Source organism: Scyliorhinus canicula, chromosome 6 (assembly GCF_902713615.1).
Source record: "Scyliorhinus canicula chromosome 6, sScyCan1.1, whole genome shotgun sequence".
Lineage (NCBI taxonomy): Eukaryota > Metazoa > Chordata > Chondrichthyes > Carcharhiniformes > Scyliorhinidae > Scyliorhinus > Scyliorhinus canicula.
Genome location: NC_052151.1, coordinates 197309529 through 197326625, shown reverse-complemented (window position 1 = coordinate 197326625; position 17097 = coordinate 197309529). Strand labels below are relative to the sequence as shown.

Sequence of the window (17097 nt, the reverse complement as noted above, 5' to 3'; positions counted from 1 at the left end):
TCTGAAAAATCCCACGAACTAGATACTTAATTCCTATTTTTGGATTAGCTGCGAGTCACAGCTTGTGAGAAATCAGAACAAACAGCTGTGTCACAGCCGAGATAATTCTGCTGCCGCTTCTCATCAGACTCCTGAATCTCTCCCATTGTTACATCTGCTGCAAATTCCAATTTCTTTTAAACAGACTATCACAGGATAAATCTTTACTGAGTTGACGCCGAGACGGCCCGGAGAATCGCCGCCAGCAGCGGCCGATTTCCCGCCGGCGTGGTTCTAACATGGTTCCACCCAGTGGGAGATCGGACCTGCGGCCGGGGTGGCCGTCCTGGTGGGGGGGGGGGGGGGGGGGGGGGGGGCGGTGGGATTAGACTCCGGGGAGGCCTTGAAGGATTTGACCATTCGGTTAAGAGCAGAACTTTGCCATCACTGGAACTCAGTAGAAATTGAAGTTAAAACTTCTCAGGTGCAAATAGGAATTGTTTATTTGTCTTCTATTGATTACAATTTGAAAGTCATTTGAAAAGGCAATCCGTAGACAATTTGAAGCTTTCAAAGAATCACAGAAATTATCGTCTTTGCTGAGGCAAACAGCTCGACAATAACTTTAAAAGTCAAAGTCTGAAGATGAAATATGAATACAGGGAGACAGTGAATAGTTCAGATCAAAGTATAGATGATTCAAGAAGAGAGAAAGAAATCCACGCTGGGGTCAACACTTGGCTGCCGTATTGCTTCAGCTTCAAATCAACACCACCTAAAAATGGCCGAACAAAACTTTTCAGTTATACTGTTTCATATCGGTCTTAAGCCATCTAATCACACCCCAATATAATCCTAATTGGTTTGGGTTAGACTCAAAAACATCTTATCTGACGGCAATCCGTCCATCTTTAATATCCAACATTAGTTCTAATTGTTTCGTATCTACATACTTGTGTATGTTAAAGATTGCGATATTGTGCTTGATCAAGGCCAGCAAAAACTGGTTTTCTGCTGGCTTAGCTATTATAACAATAGAGCTTTCATGTTATCTTGTCATGATGTTGCTATGGCTGTCCTGCTCTGTCCTTGGACACTGACTTGAAAAATGTATTCAGTAAATGAAGCCTGCGATTGAGGGCCATCGATCGGCGGGCACGCATGATCTGGAGGGGCCTGTGCAGGGCCGCGTATCGCCACCAGCGCTGTGTGGAGCACTCCGGCGCCGTGCTGGCCCCCTGTGGGCCACGGAGTCGCTGGGTCAGGAGGCTCATTGATGCCGGCGTGAAACACTCTGGTGTCTACGCTGGGGTCAACACTTAGCCGCCGTATTGCAGAATCCCAGCCAATATCTTCACTTAAAAGATTTTTACGGGCAGCACGGTGGCTCAGTGGGTTAGCCCTGCTGCCTCACGGCACCGAGGTCCCAAGTTCGATCACGGCTCTGGGTCACTGTCCGTGTGGACTTTGCACATTCTCCCCGTGTTTGCGTGCGTTTCGCCCGCACAACCCAAAAGATGCGCAGGCTAGGCAGATTGGCCACGCTAAATTGCCCCTTAATTGGAAAAAATGAATTGGGTACTCTAAATTTATTTTAAAAAAGTTTTATTTTTAAAATAACAAGCAATAGGATGTCATTAATTTACAATGCTTGTGTTATTTTTTGGGATTACACTGCCATACTGTTAGTGAACCACAACTAGAAATTGTGTCAGCTTTTCAAATCCAGACCCTGGGTGTGTCAGGGCGCAAACGCAAGGTAAAATCTTCGTATTAACAAGCTTTTCACACTGCGTTCAAAGTAATAATTAACAGAGTTGCAGATGTCGGACAGAGATTGGCTAAATATCCGGTGAACTAGATACTGAATTCTTATTTTTGCAGCTCTTCCGGAATGCTGCCACTCTCATTGGCATCTTCAGGCAGTAAATAGCCTCGCTATAACTTAACACTCACCCCTCTTGAAGTGTTGGCTCGTGTAGACTTGAGAGATGAACAAACACTTCCAACACTGATGAAGGTTCAACTCAATTTTATTATCTACTTCTAACTAACTAACACACGATGACTGTGGGTCTAAATTATACTAACTTAAACTAGAGATCTAAGCCTGGTCCAAACCAGTTGATTCTCTCAGAACGTGGTGTCTGTGCTGGGCTGGATGAGTTCTTGTTACACTGAGAGGCAGCACCCAGAATGAGCAGGAACCGTGGTGCCCTCTGCCTTTATAGTGTGTGTATTCTAACTGGTTATTGGCTGTGGTGTTTGTACATGTTGATTGGTCCATGTGTGTGTCTATCAGTGTATGTCTGCACCATGATATACTGGTGTATATTATGACACCTGTGACACAGGTCACACGGAGTGAAATCCTACTCCACAGCCTTGAGTACACAATCTAGGCTGACACTCCAGTGCAGCATAGAGGCAGAGCTGCACTGTTAGAGGTGCTGTCTTTCCATTATAATATTATAGTGAGGCCCCATCCTTCAGGTGCCCTCTTGGACACACAATAACATGCCAACTTTTTCATGAGCAGGGTAGATCAAAGCACTGTGGATGTTGCAAATCCGGAAGAAAAACATTTCCAACACTGGTGTGGGTGGTGCCCGTAGGGATCTGTTCTGGGATCTTTGTGGTTTTGATAAATGACTTGGATGAGGAACTGGAAGGATGGGTTAAGAAGTTTGCCGATGATACAAAGGTTGGTGGAGTTGTAGATGCCGAGGGTTGTTGCAGGTTACAGCAGGACATTGACAGGATGCAGAACTGGGCTAAGTGGCAGATGGAGTTCAAACTAGATAAATGTCAAGTGATTCATTTTGGAAGGTTGAATTTGAATGCTGAACACAGGGTTAAAGGCAGGATTCTTGGAAGTGTGGAGGAACAGAGGGATCTTGGGGTCCACAGACATAGATCCCTCATAGTTGCCACCCAGGTTGATAGGGTTGTTAAGAAGGCGTATGGTGTGTTGGATTTCATAAACGGGGGATTGAGTTTGAGGTTTTTCTGCAGCTTTATAAAACCCTAGTTAGACCACACTTGGAATATTGTGTCCAGTTCTGGTCGCCCCATTATAGGAAGGATGTGGATGCTTTGGAGAGGGTACAGAGATTTACCAGGATGCTGTCTGGACTGGAGGGCATGTCTTATGAAGAAAGGTTGAGGGAGCTAGGGCTTTTCTCATTGGAGTGAAGAAGGAAGAAAGGTGACTTTTTTTAAATTTAGAGTACCCAATTATTTTTTCCAATTAAGGGGGCAATTTAGAGTGGCCAATCTACATATCCTGCACATCTTTGGGTTGTGGGGGTGAAACCACGGGCAGACACGGGGAGAATGTGCAAACTCCACGCGGACAGTGACCCAGGGCCGGGATTCAAACCCGGGTCCTCAGGGCCGTAAGCAGAAATGCTAACCACTGTGCCACCGTGCTGCCCAGAAAGTGATGAGAGGCATGGATAGAGTGGATAGCCAGAGACTTTACCCCAGGGTGGAAATGGCTGTCACAAGGGGACAGGAGGAAGGTATGGGGGAGATGTCAGAAGTCAGTTCTTTACACAGTGGTGGGTGTGTGGAATGCACTGCCAGCAGAGGTGGTGGAGTCAAAGTCATGAGGGACATTTAAGCGACTCTTGGACAGGCACATGGACTGCAGTAAATTTAAGGGGTGTCGGTTAGGCTGATCTTAGATTAGGATAAAAGGTCAGCACGACATTGTGGGCCGAAGGGTCTGTACTGTTCTATGGGAAATGCTGAGTAGCTGCAGAAGAATCAGTGGGGAGAGAGAGAGAAACAGGAAGCAGAATTTACCGACTGTTCACACCAGTAGGATATTCCGGTCCCACCGATGGTGCAACCCCACCTCGGGTTTCCCGGCGACGAGGGTGCATTCAATAGGAAATCCCGTTGACAATGGCGGGCCGCCTCTGCTGTCGAAAAACAGGCGGTGGGTTGCTCGGTAAACCTCAGCCATAGTTAATGGGCTGAATGGTCCATGTCACCATTGGATTGCCATTTCACTCCTATTTTACTTACCCTAGGCTGGAGCTAGCATTTCCTGCCGGACTTCTGACCCACTGCTACTGAGAAATTGCTGCTCCTGGACTCCTTCCCAAATAGAGTAGGAGAGTTTGAAAAGCAAAGTCGTGCCCCCTTTTTCCAGCACCGGCTGCCATGTTCCGCTAACTTTAAATGTCCCAGTCACCTCGATAAGCTCGGAGAGAAAGGTGTGTAAGGGCATCAGGTGAGGGAGGTAGGCTGGCAGCTGTCAGGGTTAAGTGGGTAAGAGGGTAGAGTGAGTTGGGTGGTGGGGTTTCGGGGGCATAGTCGAAGGTGGGTGGTTATTTAGGTGGTAGTGGGGGTAGTGGGTGAGGAGAGGAGGGTTGTGCATTGGTTTATTTGGTGAGGAGAGGAGGGTTATGCATTGGTGGGGGGGGGGGGGGGGGGCTGGTCAGTAATATGGTTTACCCAGGTGTTAGAACTTTTACCTTTTCCGGGGTTATTATTCTAGTAAATAAAGTGGAACCATCTGAAGTCTCTGACTGTACTCAAGAGTTCCGGAGAGTCCAGACACGGGGATTCCCCATCAGAAGTTAAAACTTGCTGGGGCAATTCCCATCTGGTCCTTGCATGTGGGCCTCTGAGCAACCCCCCCCCCCCCCCCAAGTACATCTTTTGGAGTACATTCGGGGCACCAGAGACTGTACAATCTGGTTTCAGGCTAACAACTCTTCATCAGAATTGTTCTGCCCATCAGCTTGCAAGATGAACTGTTTCTCTCTTTGCAGAACCTGAGACTTAAAACAGAAGCAGAAATTACTGTACAGTCTCAGCAGCTGTGCTGTCCTGTCCAAAATTTATCCTTCAACCAACATGACTAAAATAATCTCTTCCTTAATTGTGGTTTCCCACCCATTGTGGTCAACAGGGTGTCCGACCCATCTCCCGCACCACTGCTCTCATCCCTTCCCATCCCTCCCAGAACCAGGATAAGGTCTCCCTTGTCCTTACTTTTCACTCCACGAGCCTCTACATTCAAAGAATAATCCTCTGCCAGTTCCGCAACTCCACCATGGTGCCACCACCAAACACATCTTCCACTGACTCCCCCTGTCAGAATTTCATAGGGAATGTTCCCTCAAGGATACCCTGGTCCACTCCTTCATCACCCCCAACGTCTCGCCCTCTTCCAACAGCCCCTTGCCATGCAATTGCAGAAGATGCCCCTTTACGTCCTTTATGCTCACCATCCAAAGGACTAAACACTCTTTTCAGATAAGGCAGCGTGCACCTTCTGAGCTATTTCATTTGCTGCTCCCAATGCTATTTTACATTGGAGAGAACTAAATCCAGACTGGGTGACCGCTTTGCAGAACACCTTCAGTCCATCCGCTCGTAGGGCTCCGACCTTTCTGTCGCTTGCCATTTCAACTCACCATCCTGCTCTCATATCCACATGTCCATCCTTGGCCTGTTGCAATGTTCCAGTGAAGCTCAGCCCAAACTCGAGGAGCAGCACCTCATAGATTACACAGAATTTACAGAGCAGAAGGAGGCCATTCGGCCCATCGAGTCTGCACCGGCTCCTGGAAAGAGCACCCTACCCAAGGTTTACACCTCCACGCTATCCCCATAACCCAGTAACCCCACCCAACACCAAGGGCAATTTTGGACACTAAGGGCAATTTATCATGGCCAATCCACCTAACCTGCACATCTTTGGACTGTGGGAGGAAACCGGAGCACCCGGAGGAAACCCACGCAGACACGGGGAGGATGTGCAGACTCCGCACAGACAGTGGCCCAAGCCGGAATCGAACCTGGGCTCCTGGAGCTGTGAAGCGATTGTGCTATCCACAATGCTACCGTGCTGCCCCACAATGCTTCCCATCTTCCCATTAGGCACATTACAGCCTTCCAGACTTAACATGGAGTTCAACAGTTTCAGACTGTGAACTCGCCCCTCCACCTTCACCCCATTTTGAATTTATTTTCATTTCTTCCAATGGTCTGTTTTCCCCTCACCCCACCCCACTTGGGCCATCTGTTCTCAGTTGCTGTTTGACACACTGCTCACCTTTCTTCTGTCATTAACATATTCTAATCTCTCCACCTATCGCTAGCCCCTTACCCAGCCATACTGCTCCACCCCCACCCCCCACTACAGTATAAATCTGACCCCATTTTCACTTCTCTCCAGCTTTGACAGAGAGTCATCCGGAAACGTCCTTGTGGTGGGCAGCACGGTAGCAGTGGGCAGCACGGTAGCATGGTGGTTAGCATCAATGCTTCACAGCTCCAGGGTCTCAGGTTCGGTTCCCGGCTGGGTCACTGTCTGTGCGGAGTCTGCACGTCCTCCCCGTGTGTGCGTGGGTTTCCTCCGGGTGCTCCGGTTTCCTCCCACAGTCCAAAGATGTGCGGGTTAGGTGGATTGGCCATGCTAAATTGCCGTAGTGTAAAAAGTAAGGTTAAGGGGGGGGTTGTTGGGTTACGGGTATAGGGTGGATACGTGGGTTTGAGTAGGGTGATCATTGCTCGGCACAACATTGAGGGCCGAAGGGCCTGTTCTGTGCTGTACTGTTCTATGCTCTATGTCCTCTTCCTTATCTCTCCACAGATGCTGCCAGACCTGTTGAGACTGTCCAGTAATTTCTGCTTTTGTTTCACTCGGATAATGATCTGGTTATGACAGCATTGCTGTGTTTGGGAGCTTGCGGTGTACACATTGGCCACTGAATTTCCTAAACTGCAGTGGTGGCACACTTCAAAAGTAATTAATTTGTTGTGAAGCCTGAAGGGCACGGAAGGTGCTAGATAAATGCAAGTCTTCATTTACAGGCAAGAGTGACGTCGTTTAAAATCATGCATCGGATTGAATTAAGTCAGGGCCTACCCTTAAGTTTAAGGACATATTCAAACTCCAGCATTTCCTCCCCATCCCCACATATAAACAATTAAACTGAAAATAAACATAAAAAAGAGCTAACAATGCGTAAACTAAATTGCTTGTATTTATGAAACTAGTTCGAATATCCGATATCCCTGAAAGTCACCACATAGAACAGTACAGCACAGAACAGGCCCTTCGGCCCTCAATGTTGCGCCGAGCCATGATCACCCTACTCAAACCCACGTATCCACCCTATACCCGTAACCCAACAAACCCCCCTTAACCTTACTTTTATTAGGACACTACGGGCAATTTAGCATGGCCAATCCACCTAACCCGCACATCTTTAGACTGTGGGAGGAAACCAGAGCACCCGGAGGAAACCCACGCACACAGGGGGAGGATGTGCAGACTCCACACAGACAGTGACCCAGCCGGGAATTGAACCTGGGACCCTGGAGCTGTGAAGCGTTCATGCTAACCACCATGCTACCCTGCTGCCCCAAATTACATGTAACTGGTACCAGCACTCATTTAATACAGTCTCTACACAGTTACTCAGAATAGAGTTTCAAATGGTCACAGGGTTTAGGAGTTTAACGGACATCTTTTCAAATGGTTCTAATCACTGTTATTTTTGTAATCTGAGCAATGCACACCTCATGGAATCCAACATAAATTGAAACATGAAAAAGGGATTTTAGATTTGTTTTCTTGTGTAGATTTGAGTCAATGTTATTAACCCTTTAATAGTTCATTACCGTTTTGACAAACCAAATGAAATTGAGGTCAGTTACACTCCCAGAAAGACCAGGGATTTGTGATTATGAATACCTCTTGTCAAGTCCCCCCCCCCTTAACCTTGTCTGCTCTCAGGGGAACTTCGTCTTACACTGAAGCCACTGGTGCGGAATTTTCCAGCCCCTCCCACTGGCCAGATTTTCCAATCTCACTGAAGTCAATGGGCCTTTGGATGCCTCACCACATTTTCCAGCCCCGTACCCCACCCACTGCAATGGGACCCGAAATCCCAGCCACTATATCGGATTTGATTTACTGGCAATTCATAGAATCATAGAATTTACAGTGCAGGAGGCCATAGGGCCAATCGAGCCTGCACCGGCCCTTGGAAAGAGAACCCTACTTAAGCCCACACCTCCATCCGATCCCCATAACCCGGTAACACCACCTAACCTTTTGGACATTAAGGGGCAATTTATCATGGCCAACCCACCTAACCTGCACATCTTTGGACTGTGGGAGGAAACCGGAGCACCCGGAGGAAACCCACGCAGACACGGGGAGAAACAGTCACCCAATGCCAGAATGGAACCAGAGTCTCCGGAGCTATGAGGTAGCAGTGCTAACCACTGTGCCACCATGTCACTCCCAAGTGAGAAATATACAAATGTTACTGGCCTACACGTCTTGCATTATAAATCTAGGGTTGCCCACCCTTCACGAATTGAGTTTCCTTGAATTAAGCATTAATCTCCAAAGTGCCGCTGAAGGCAAAACCAGAGGGAAAAATCAGGGGCGAGATTCTCCCAAAACGGGAGAAATCGTAAAGCTGCCGTAAAACCCGGGCGGGTTTTACGGCAGCGCGCCCCTTCCCGACGGGGGACCGATTCTGGTCCCCGGTCGGGGCTAGCAGCCCGACGCCGTAGGCTCCGGCAAGACGGGCTTAACGAAAATCGTTAAGCCCGCTTACCGGAGTTAGCGCCGGCTGACGCGTCATATGACGTCAGCCACGCATGCGCAGTTTGGAAGACTCCAACCCGCGCATGCGCGGGTGACGTCATCGCGTTTTTGCGCGAAACCCGCGCATGCGCGGGCCGGGTTGCCCCTCAGCCGCCCCGCGAATGGATACTGCGGGGCGGCGGAAGGACAAGTAGTGCGCGGGCATCGGGCCCGCTGCCCGCGATCGGTGCCCACCGATCGCGGGTCCATGGCACCCTTGGCACGGCCGTGGTACTGCCATGCCAATCGGTGCCATGGTTGTAAAAAGCGAGTTGGTGACGCCGTTTTTACGAACGGCAAGACCAGGTGTGTTTGCCGTTCGTGAAAACGGCGGAAAGGGCTGGGACTTCGGCCCATCCAACAGCTGAGAATCGCTGCCGGCCGTAAAAAACGGCGGCAGCGATTCGGGTCGGGACTTCGGCGGGGGGGTGGGAGAATAGCGGGAGGGCGGGAAAAATGTCGGGAAGGCCCTCCCGCTATTCTCCCACCCGTCGTGGGGGTCGGAGAATTTCGCCCCAGAGCTTTTTAAAAAAAGATGTGCTGTGAATGCATAATTAGAAAAATATTGGGGAGAATGGGAGTCAGATAGGCGTGGTCAAAAGTGATAAAATCTCAGAATACAGGTAGAGTCAAAAACCCTATATGAACCATTACCAAGAACATAGAACATACAGTTCAGAAGGAAGCCATTCAGCCCATCGAGTCTTCACCGACCCACTTAAGGCCTCACTTCCACCCGACCCCCGTAATCCAATTACCCATCCTGACCTTTTTGGACACCAAGAGCAATTTAGCACAGCCAATTCACCGAACTTGCACGTCTTTGGACTGTGGGAGGAAACCGGAACACCAGGAGGAAACCCACGCAGACACGGCGAGAATGTGCAGACTCCGCACAGACAGTGACCCAGCGGGGAATCGAACTTGGGACCCTGGTGCTGTGAAGCCACAATGCTAACCACTGTTAGCATTGTGTGCTGCCCCCTAGAACCCAAGTGTAAATCACCAACAAACTTCTAATCTCCATTAAATGACAGGCTGCTTAAATCACATCATGAAAAAAACAGGTAAAATTTTGAGGTAAGTATTAACTGTAATAAGCATCAATGTCCTGCCAAAGGTGAACTATTGATGCCTTTCACATAAAGGTCCTATTATTCATTCTTAAAAACGTAATGGTTTGCATCTTATTTTCATCTCAAATATTACCATGTGTCTCAAAACAGGAAGAGAGCAAACAGTTGGAAAGTCCAAGGATTTCCTGATTCGAGTCACAGTATCCAGTGCTCACGTGGACAATCGGTTGAACTCGTCACTTAAACATTCAGTCTCTTTTCTACATAAAAAATTACAATCATGGAAGAGCAAAGAGTATCCGAGAGAAAGGTCAGTCAGAGAGCTCCGTCTCGAAATCTGCATCGAGGTACCAATGCTGAGGCTATGGCCTTGGTCAGAATTGTTTTAAAGGAAACACTCTTTGCGAAACACTTAACTCTCCGTCTCTATCGAGTCTGAATCGTCTACATTCTCAAGCAGGCTCTGGGAATGGTCAGTGTCTTCAGGTTCTGTCAAAGGCTTTGCCACCCGATTCTCACTCTTCCCTTTGATGCTTATTTTATTCTTTGCATTGTTGGCTTCTGCTGTGTCGCCGCTGCTTTGATCTTTCTGCTGTTTACCTGTTCCAAGCCCAGTCTCAGTGCAGGAGGCAGACTCTGTTGTGACTGCAGTTGCCATGCTGCTTTGCGAGCCCTCACTCAAGGCATTGTGTCTGCTCTTCTCTTGAGCAAATGGCCTCTTCTCTGACGGAGAGGATGACTTGGCAACAAGGTTTCTTCCTCCTGCTGCTTCTTTCCTCAGAGGCCCCCAGATAAAGTTTTCAGTTGGCTTATAATGGAGCCTGGCAAAACGCAGGAGCCTCCTCCTCTCCTTCCTGGATTTGATTGTGTAAACAAAGTATTCCAAAGCACTGTGCAACATGTTGGGCAGAGTCTCCTCAACTAAAGCCTCGTGCAGAAGGAAGCGTACCAGGTGAATCTGGAAGTTCTCAAACTTAAACTCTCCAAGACTTTTTAAAATGCGGGTGATTCTTAGATAATTGTGCGGGGACCTTAAACAAAGAACAAGATGCAAATTAATAAGTATTATATTCCCAACCAAATGGAAATTGTAAGCAGAGTATTCGAGAATCAGTATTGTTTTCCAAATAAATGCAATGGCAACACTCCTAGCTCAGGACTCTGAAGGTGCTAACTCATGCCCCACTCCAGACACTTGAGTTGTAATCTCAGCTAGCTCTGGCATTCGGTGCTGAGGGAGTGCTGATCAGTCAGAGTTACGACCTTGCTATAAGACGCAAAACCCATTTTAACCAGGTGAAAGGAAAAGAAATGCCCACGAGAAACTTTTGAGGAAGAGCAGACAGATTCACTGGGTGCCTTGGCCAACTTTGAACATCGAAGAAAACATCTGGTCAACTACCTCATTATTTACGTCTTTTTATGGACATTGCCAAGTTGAGGAACTCATTTGGTGACATTCACATCATGACTACACCTCAAAAGTATTTTGGGGCATCCTTAGCCTATGAAAGTTACAATGCAAGATCTCTCTTTGCAGGTGAACTCCCATTGCGTTACTGACGCCCACTCTCCGTCCTTTATTCTCCATATCCCGCTTGGTTTACACTCGGTCTCATTTTGTTTTGTGGTGTCAAACTCAGACTCTTTAATCTCCCTCTCTCTCTTTCTGCAAGTCTCCCCTGAATCTGTGCACTTGTCACAAACTTTCACTCTGCCCAATTCTCTCCACTTTCCCCCTCACCCTCCACAGAGATTACAATCACACTGGACTGCCATCATCTCTAGGTAGAGAGAGGAACTGGAAGGGTTGAGGGTGGTGGCCTGAGAAAGGTTGGGACGAGTTCCGTGATGCATGTATCTCTCAGGTTACATAGTCTTATAACATTGGAGAGAGAATGAGGACAAAATCAGACTTGGGTGTATCTGGGATTAGTTGAAGAGATACTTCAGAGGTAGGGCCAGAGGCAAGGACACACCTGTTGTACTGAAGTACATTTGTGAATCAAGCACTGAAGGGGAGCTGCTCTGTCAGAACTGCTCTCATTTGGATGAGAGCCTGACCATTAGTGACACAATCATTGTATTCCAGATGTAATTAGTAACTAAATTCCAAATGCCCTAGCTGTTCTTTTAAAAACCTAATCAATGATTTCCAGCCAGAAAATTCAATGTCATTTTTTTGATAAAGCATGCCTTTGTAACAATCAATTCAGGCAGCATAGCATTAGCATCTGGAGCTTTGCCTATGGCACGTGAGCCAATAGCTTTGCTAAACCCCTCCACTCTGGGTTCAATATTCAGCTCTCCCATGGCAGGCAGATTTTCTATGGTGTTTAGAGCTTGCTCAGTGACAGTGGCCTCCCTGGAGTACAACTCAAGGTAGTATTCCACCCATCTCTCCAACTGTTTACTGCACTCAGTGATAACAGCAGAGGGCAGTAGAGCGGAGCTGCTGATTGGCTGTTGCGGGGAAAATTTGTATCAGCGCATTGCGGTACTGCATCCAGAACGTGAACCTGAGCAAGACACCCTCCGTGTTCAAGTGAAGGCAAGCATCCAGCAGAGGTCAGTAGAGCGGAGCTGCTGATTGGCTGTTGCGGGGAAAATTTGCATCAGTGCACTGCGGTCACCGTATCTTGAAGGTGGTTTGTGGAGGAGCTGTTGTCAAGTGACAGTTAGAACATAGAACAGTACAGCACAGAACAGGCCCTTCGGCCCTCAATGTTGTGCCGAGCCATGATCACCCTACTCAAACCCAAGTATCCACCCTATACCCGTAACCCAACAACCCCCCCTTAACCTTACTTTTTTTATTAGGACACTACGGGCAATTTAGCATGGCCAATCTACCTAACCTTGTATGGGGTGCAGTGGTTGCTGGTTAAGTGTTTTATTTTTCCCTGTATTTAAGTTTGGCAGTTTCTAAACCCTAGACATTACACTTGTAGTGTCCCCCACCGTTCCACCTCCTCTAACCTAAGGGGTAGAGTGAATAACAGGTAAGCACGTTCTTTCTTTTTCTTTATCTATAGGGAAGGCAGTGCAATGTTCCTCCTGCAGAATGCTTGAGGTGAGGGACGCCATCAGCGTCCCTGCTGATTTCACCTGTGGGAAGTGCACCCACCTCCAGCTCTTCAGAAACCGCATTAGGGAACTGGAACTGGAGCTGGAGCTGGATGAGCTGCGGATCATTCGGGAGGCAGAGGTGGTCATAGATTGTAGCATCAGGGATGTAGTTACTCCGAAGAATCAAGATAGATGGGTGACAGTGAGAGGGGCTGGGAGGAAACAGTCAGTGCAGGGATCCTCTGTGGTTGTTCCCCTCAGTAACAAGTATACCATTTTGGATACTGTTGAGGGGGACGGCCTACCAGGGGTAAGCCACGGTGAACGGATCTCCAGCACTGAGTCTGTCCCTGTGGCTCAGAATGGAAGGGGGAGCGAGAGCAGGACAGCAATAGTTATTGGGGACTCGATAGTTAGAGGGACAGATAGACGGTTCTGTGGCAGCGAAAGAGACTCACGGATGGTATGTTGCCTCCCGGGTGCCAGGGTCCATGACGTCTCGGACCGTGTTTTCAGAATCCTTAAAGGGGAGAGGGAACAGTCACAAGTCGTGGTACACATCGGTACCAACGACATAGGAAAGAGAAGGGATGGGGATTTAAAACAGGAATTTAGGGAGCTAGGGTGGAAGCTGAGAGCCAGTACAAACCATGTTGTCATCTCTGGTTAGTTGCCGGTGTCATGTGCTAGAGAGGTGTGGAACAGGGAGAGAGTGCAGATAAACATGTGGCTACAGGCATGGTGTAGGTGGGAGGGTTTCAGGTACGTGGATAATTGGCGCACATTCTGGGGAAGGTGGGACCTGTACAGACAGGACGGTTTGCACCTGAATCAGAGGGGCACCAATATCCCGGGAGGGAAATTTGCTATGGCTCTTCGGGGGGGTTTAAACTAATTCGTCAAGGGGCTGGGAAAGCGAGCTGTAGTCCAGAAGCCAGTGTTGAGAGTAGTGAGGTACTGAGGAGGGTATCAAGGTCGCAGGAGTGTACCGGCAGACAGAAAGGTGGGTTGAAGTGTGTCTACTTCAATGCAAGGAGCATCCGGAATAAGGTAAGTCAATTTGGAACATGGATTGGTACCTGGGACTACGATGTTGTGGCCATTACGGAGACATGGTTAGAACAGGAACAGGAATGGTTGTTGGAAGTTCCGGGGTATAGATGTTTCAGTAAGAGTAGGAAAGGTAGTAAAAGAGGTGGAGGAGTAGCATTGTTAATCAAGGATAGATTAACGGCTGCAGAAAGGCAGTTCGAAGGGGATCTGCCGACTGAGGTAATATGGGCCGAAGTTAGAAATAGGAAAGGAGCGGTCACATTGTTAGGAGTTTTCTATAGGCCCCCAAATAGTAATAGAGATGTGGGGAAGAAATTGCAAAACAGATTATGGATAGGTGTGGAGGTCTCAGGGTAGTTGTCATGGGTGACTTTAACTTTCCAAATATTGATTGGAACCTCTGTAGGTTGAAAAGTTCGGATGGGGCAGTTTTTGTACAGTGTGTGCAGGAGGGTTTCCTGACACAATATGTGGATAGGCTGACAAGAGTGGGGGGCCACATTGGATTTGGTACTGGGTAATGAACCTGGCCAAGTGTTAGATTTGTTTGTGGGAGAGCACTTTGGAGATAGTGACCACAATTCGGTGTCTTTCACTATTGCAATGGAGAGGGATAGGGCCAAACGGCAGGACAAGGTTTATAATTGCGGGAGGGGTAATTATGATGCGATTAGGCAAGAATTAGGGAGCATAAGATGGGAACAGAAGCGGTCGTAGAAAGGCACAAATGAAAAGTGGAGCTTGTTCAACGAACAAATACTGCGTGTCCTTGATAGACATGTCCCTGTTAGGCAGGGAAAAAATGGCCGTGTGAGGGAACCATGGTTCACAAAAGAGCTTGGATGTCTTGTCAAGTAGAAAAAGGAAGAGCATGTAAGGATGAGAAAACAAGGTTCAGTTGGGTCACTTGAGGGTTACAAGGTAGCAAGGAATGAGTTAAAACAAAAAGGGCTTAGGAGAGCTACGGGGGCATGAGAAGTCCTTGGTGGGTCGGATCAAGGAAAACCGCAAGGCGTTTTACTCTTGTGAGAAATAAAAGAATGACCAGGGTGAGGTTAGGGCCGGTCAAGGACAGTAGTGGGAACTTATGCACGGAGTCAGAAGAAATAGGAGAGACGTTGAATGAATACTTTTCTTCAGTGTGTTCACCAGGGAGAGGGCCCAAGTTTTTGAGGATGAGTGTGTGAGACAGGCGGGTAGGCTGAAGGAGGTAGATGTTCTAAGGAAGGATATATTCCCGTACCAGCCTCCCCGGACAGGCGCCGGAATGTGGTGACTAGGGGCTTTTCACAGTAACTTCATTGAAGCCTACTTGTGACAATAAGCGATTTTCATTTCATTTTTCATTGCAATCTTGAAAAACCGGAGGTCGACAAGTCCCCTGGTCCAGATGGGATATATCCAAGGATTCTTTGGGAGGCAAGGGATGAGATTGCAGAGCGTTTGACTTTGATCTTTGGGTCCTCACTGTCCACGGGGCTAGTGCCAGAGGATTGGACAGTGGCGAATGTTTTTCCTCGGTTCAAGAAAGAGAATAGGAATGACCCTGGTAATTATAGGCCAGTTAGTCTTACTTCGGTGGTTGATAAGTTAATGGAAAAGCTCCTGAAGGATAGGATTTATGTCCATTTGGAAAGATGCAGCTTAATCCGGGATAGTCACACAGATTCGTGAAGGATAAGTCTTGCCTCACAAATTTGATTGAGCTCTTTGAGGAGGTAACTAAGTGTTTAGATGAAGGTTGAGCAGTTGATGTCGTATACATGGATTTTATTAAGGCGTTTGATAAGGTTCCCCATGGTCGGCTCATGAAGAAAGTAAGGAGGTGTGGGATAGAGGGAAATTTGGCCAATTGGATAAGTAACTGGCTATCACATAGAAGACAGAGGGTGGTGGTGGATGGAAAATTTTCAGACTGGAGACCAGTTACCAGCGGTGTACCACAGGGATCAGTGCTGGGTCCTCTGCTATTTGTGATTTTTATCAATGACTTGGAGGAGGGGGATGAAGGGTGGGTTAGTAAGTTTGCTGATGACACCAAGATTGGTGGAGTAATGGACGAGGAGGGCTGTTGTAGGCTGAAAAGAGACATTGATAGGATGTAGAGCTGGGCCGAAAAATGGCAGATGGAGTTTAACCCTGATAAGTGAGAGGTGATTCATTTTGGTAGAAAAAATTTGAATGCGGATTACAGGGTCAACGGCAGGGTTCTGAGGAATGTGGAGGAACAGAGAGATCTTGGGGTTCATGTCCACAGATCTCTGAAGGTTGCCACTCAAGTGGATAGGGCCGTGAAGAAGGCTTATAGTGTGTAGGCGTTTATTAACAGGGGGCTTGAGTTTAAGAGCCGTGGGGTTATGCTGCAACTATACATGACCCTGGTGAGACCGCATTTGGAGTATTGCGTGCAGTTCTGGTCACCTCACTATAGGAAGGATGTGGAAGCATTGGAAAGGGTGCAAAGGAGATATACCAGGATGCTGCCTGGTTTGTAGGATAGGTCTTATGAGGAAAGGTTGAGGGAGCTAGGGTTTTTCTCTTTGGAGCGGAGGACGATGAGAGGCGACTTAATAGAGGTTTATACGTTGATTGAGTGGGCGTTCAGAGACTATTTCCTCAGGTGGATGTAGCTGTTACAAGGGGGCATAACAATAAGGTTCAGGGTGGGAGATATAGGAGGGATGTCCGAAGTAGGTTCTTTACGCAGGAGAGTGGTGAGGGTGTGGAATGGACTGCCTGCTGTGATAGTGGAGTCGGACACTTTAGGAACTTTCAAGCGGTTATTGGATAGGCACATGGAGCACACCAGAATGACAGAGAGTGGGATAGGTTGATCTTGATTTTGTATAATGCTTGGCACAACATCGAGGGCCGAAGGGCCTGTTCGGTGCTGTACTGTTCTATCTATCGATCTCTCTATCTATAACCTCCCCATTGATTTCAAGGCAGCTGTTTTCTTTGCTCTCTTCATACATGCTCGCAGCCTTCCCTCTGTCCAAGAACATCTAGTTATTCTGGCAGATTTTTAACTAGTAGTCATTGGTCACCAATATGTTGTTGGGTTTTACTTCGAGCAGCTCTTAGTGCATTCTTCTTTCCACTCAGATCTCTCTTTTAATTAATGATGTGACGCTGATGTTAGTCCTCAACCAGTCAGCAGTTTCTTGCTCTTGCTTCCCATTTGCTGAGAGTATGATATTGTAAATAGTGCCTCAAAGTTTGTTGCATTTCACTTTTGCACTGTGGGAATGCAAAGAGTTCCTGTTCAATTAAGTTGAGGAATGTTTGTTT

The 17097-nt window shown here is 47.8% G+C and overlaps 1 protein-coding gene across 4 annotated transcripts in view; it reads right to left on the bottom strand.

The window, feature by feature from the left end:
- Window positions 1–464: 464 nt before the first annotated feature.
- The window catches only part of ogfrl1 (opioid growth factor receptor-like 1), a 68206-nt gene continuing 51573 nt past the window's right edge, over window positions 465–17097 (bottom strand). For 2 of the 4 annotated variants that reach the window (XM_038800724.1, XM_038800725.1), the window contains one exon: window positions 9682–10715. In XM_038800724.1, the coding sequence (XP_038656652.1) occupies window positions 10097–10715 (619 nt within the window). In that variant the 3' untranslated portion in view covers window positions 9682–10096. Of the gene's footprint in view, window positions 755–4419; window positions 4776–9681; window positions 10716–17097 lie in introns of those variants that run through there. The other 2 variants (XR_005461070.1, XR_005461071.1) reach the window with 2 other exon arrangements.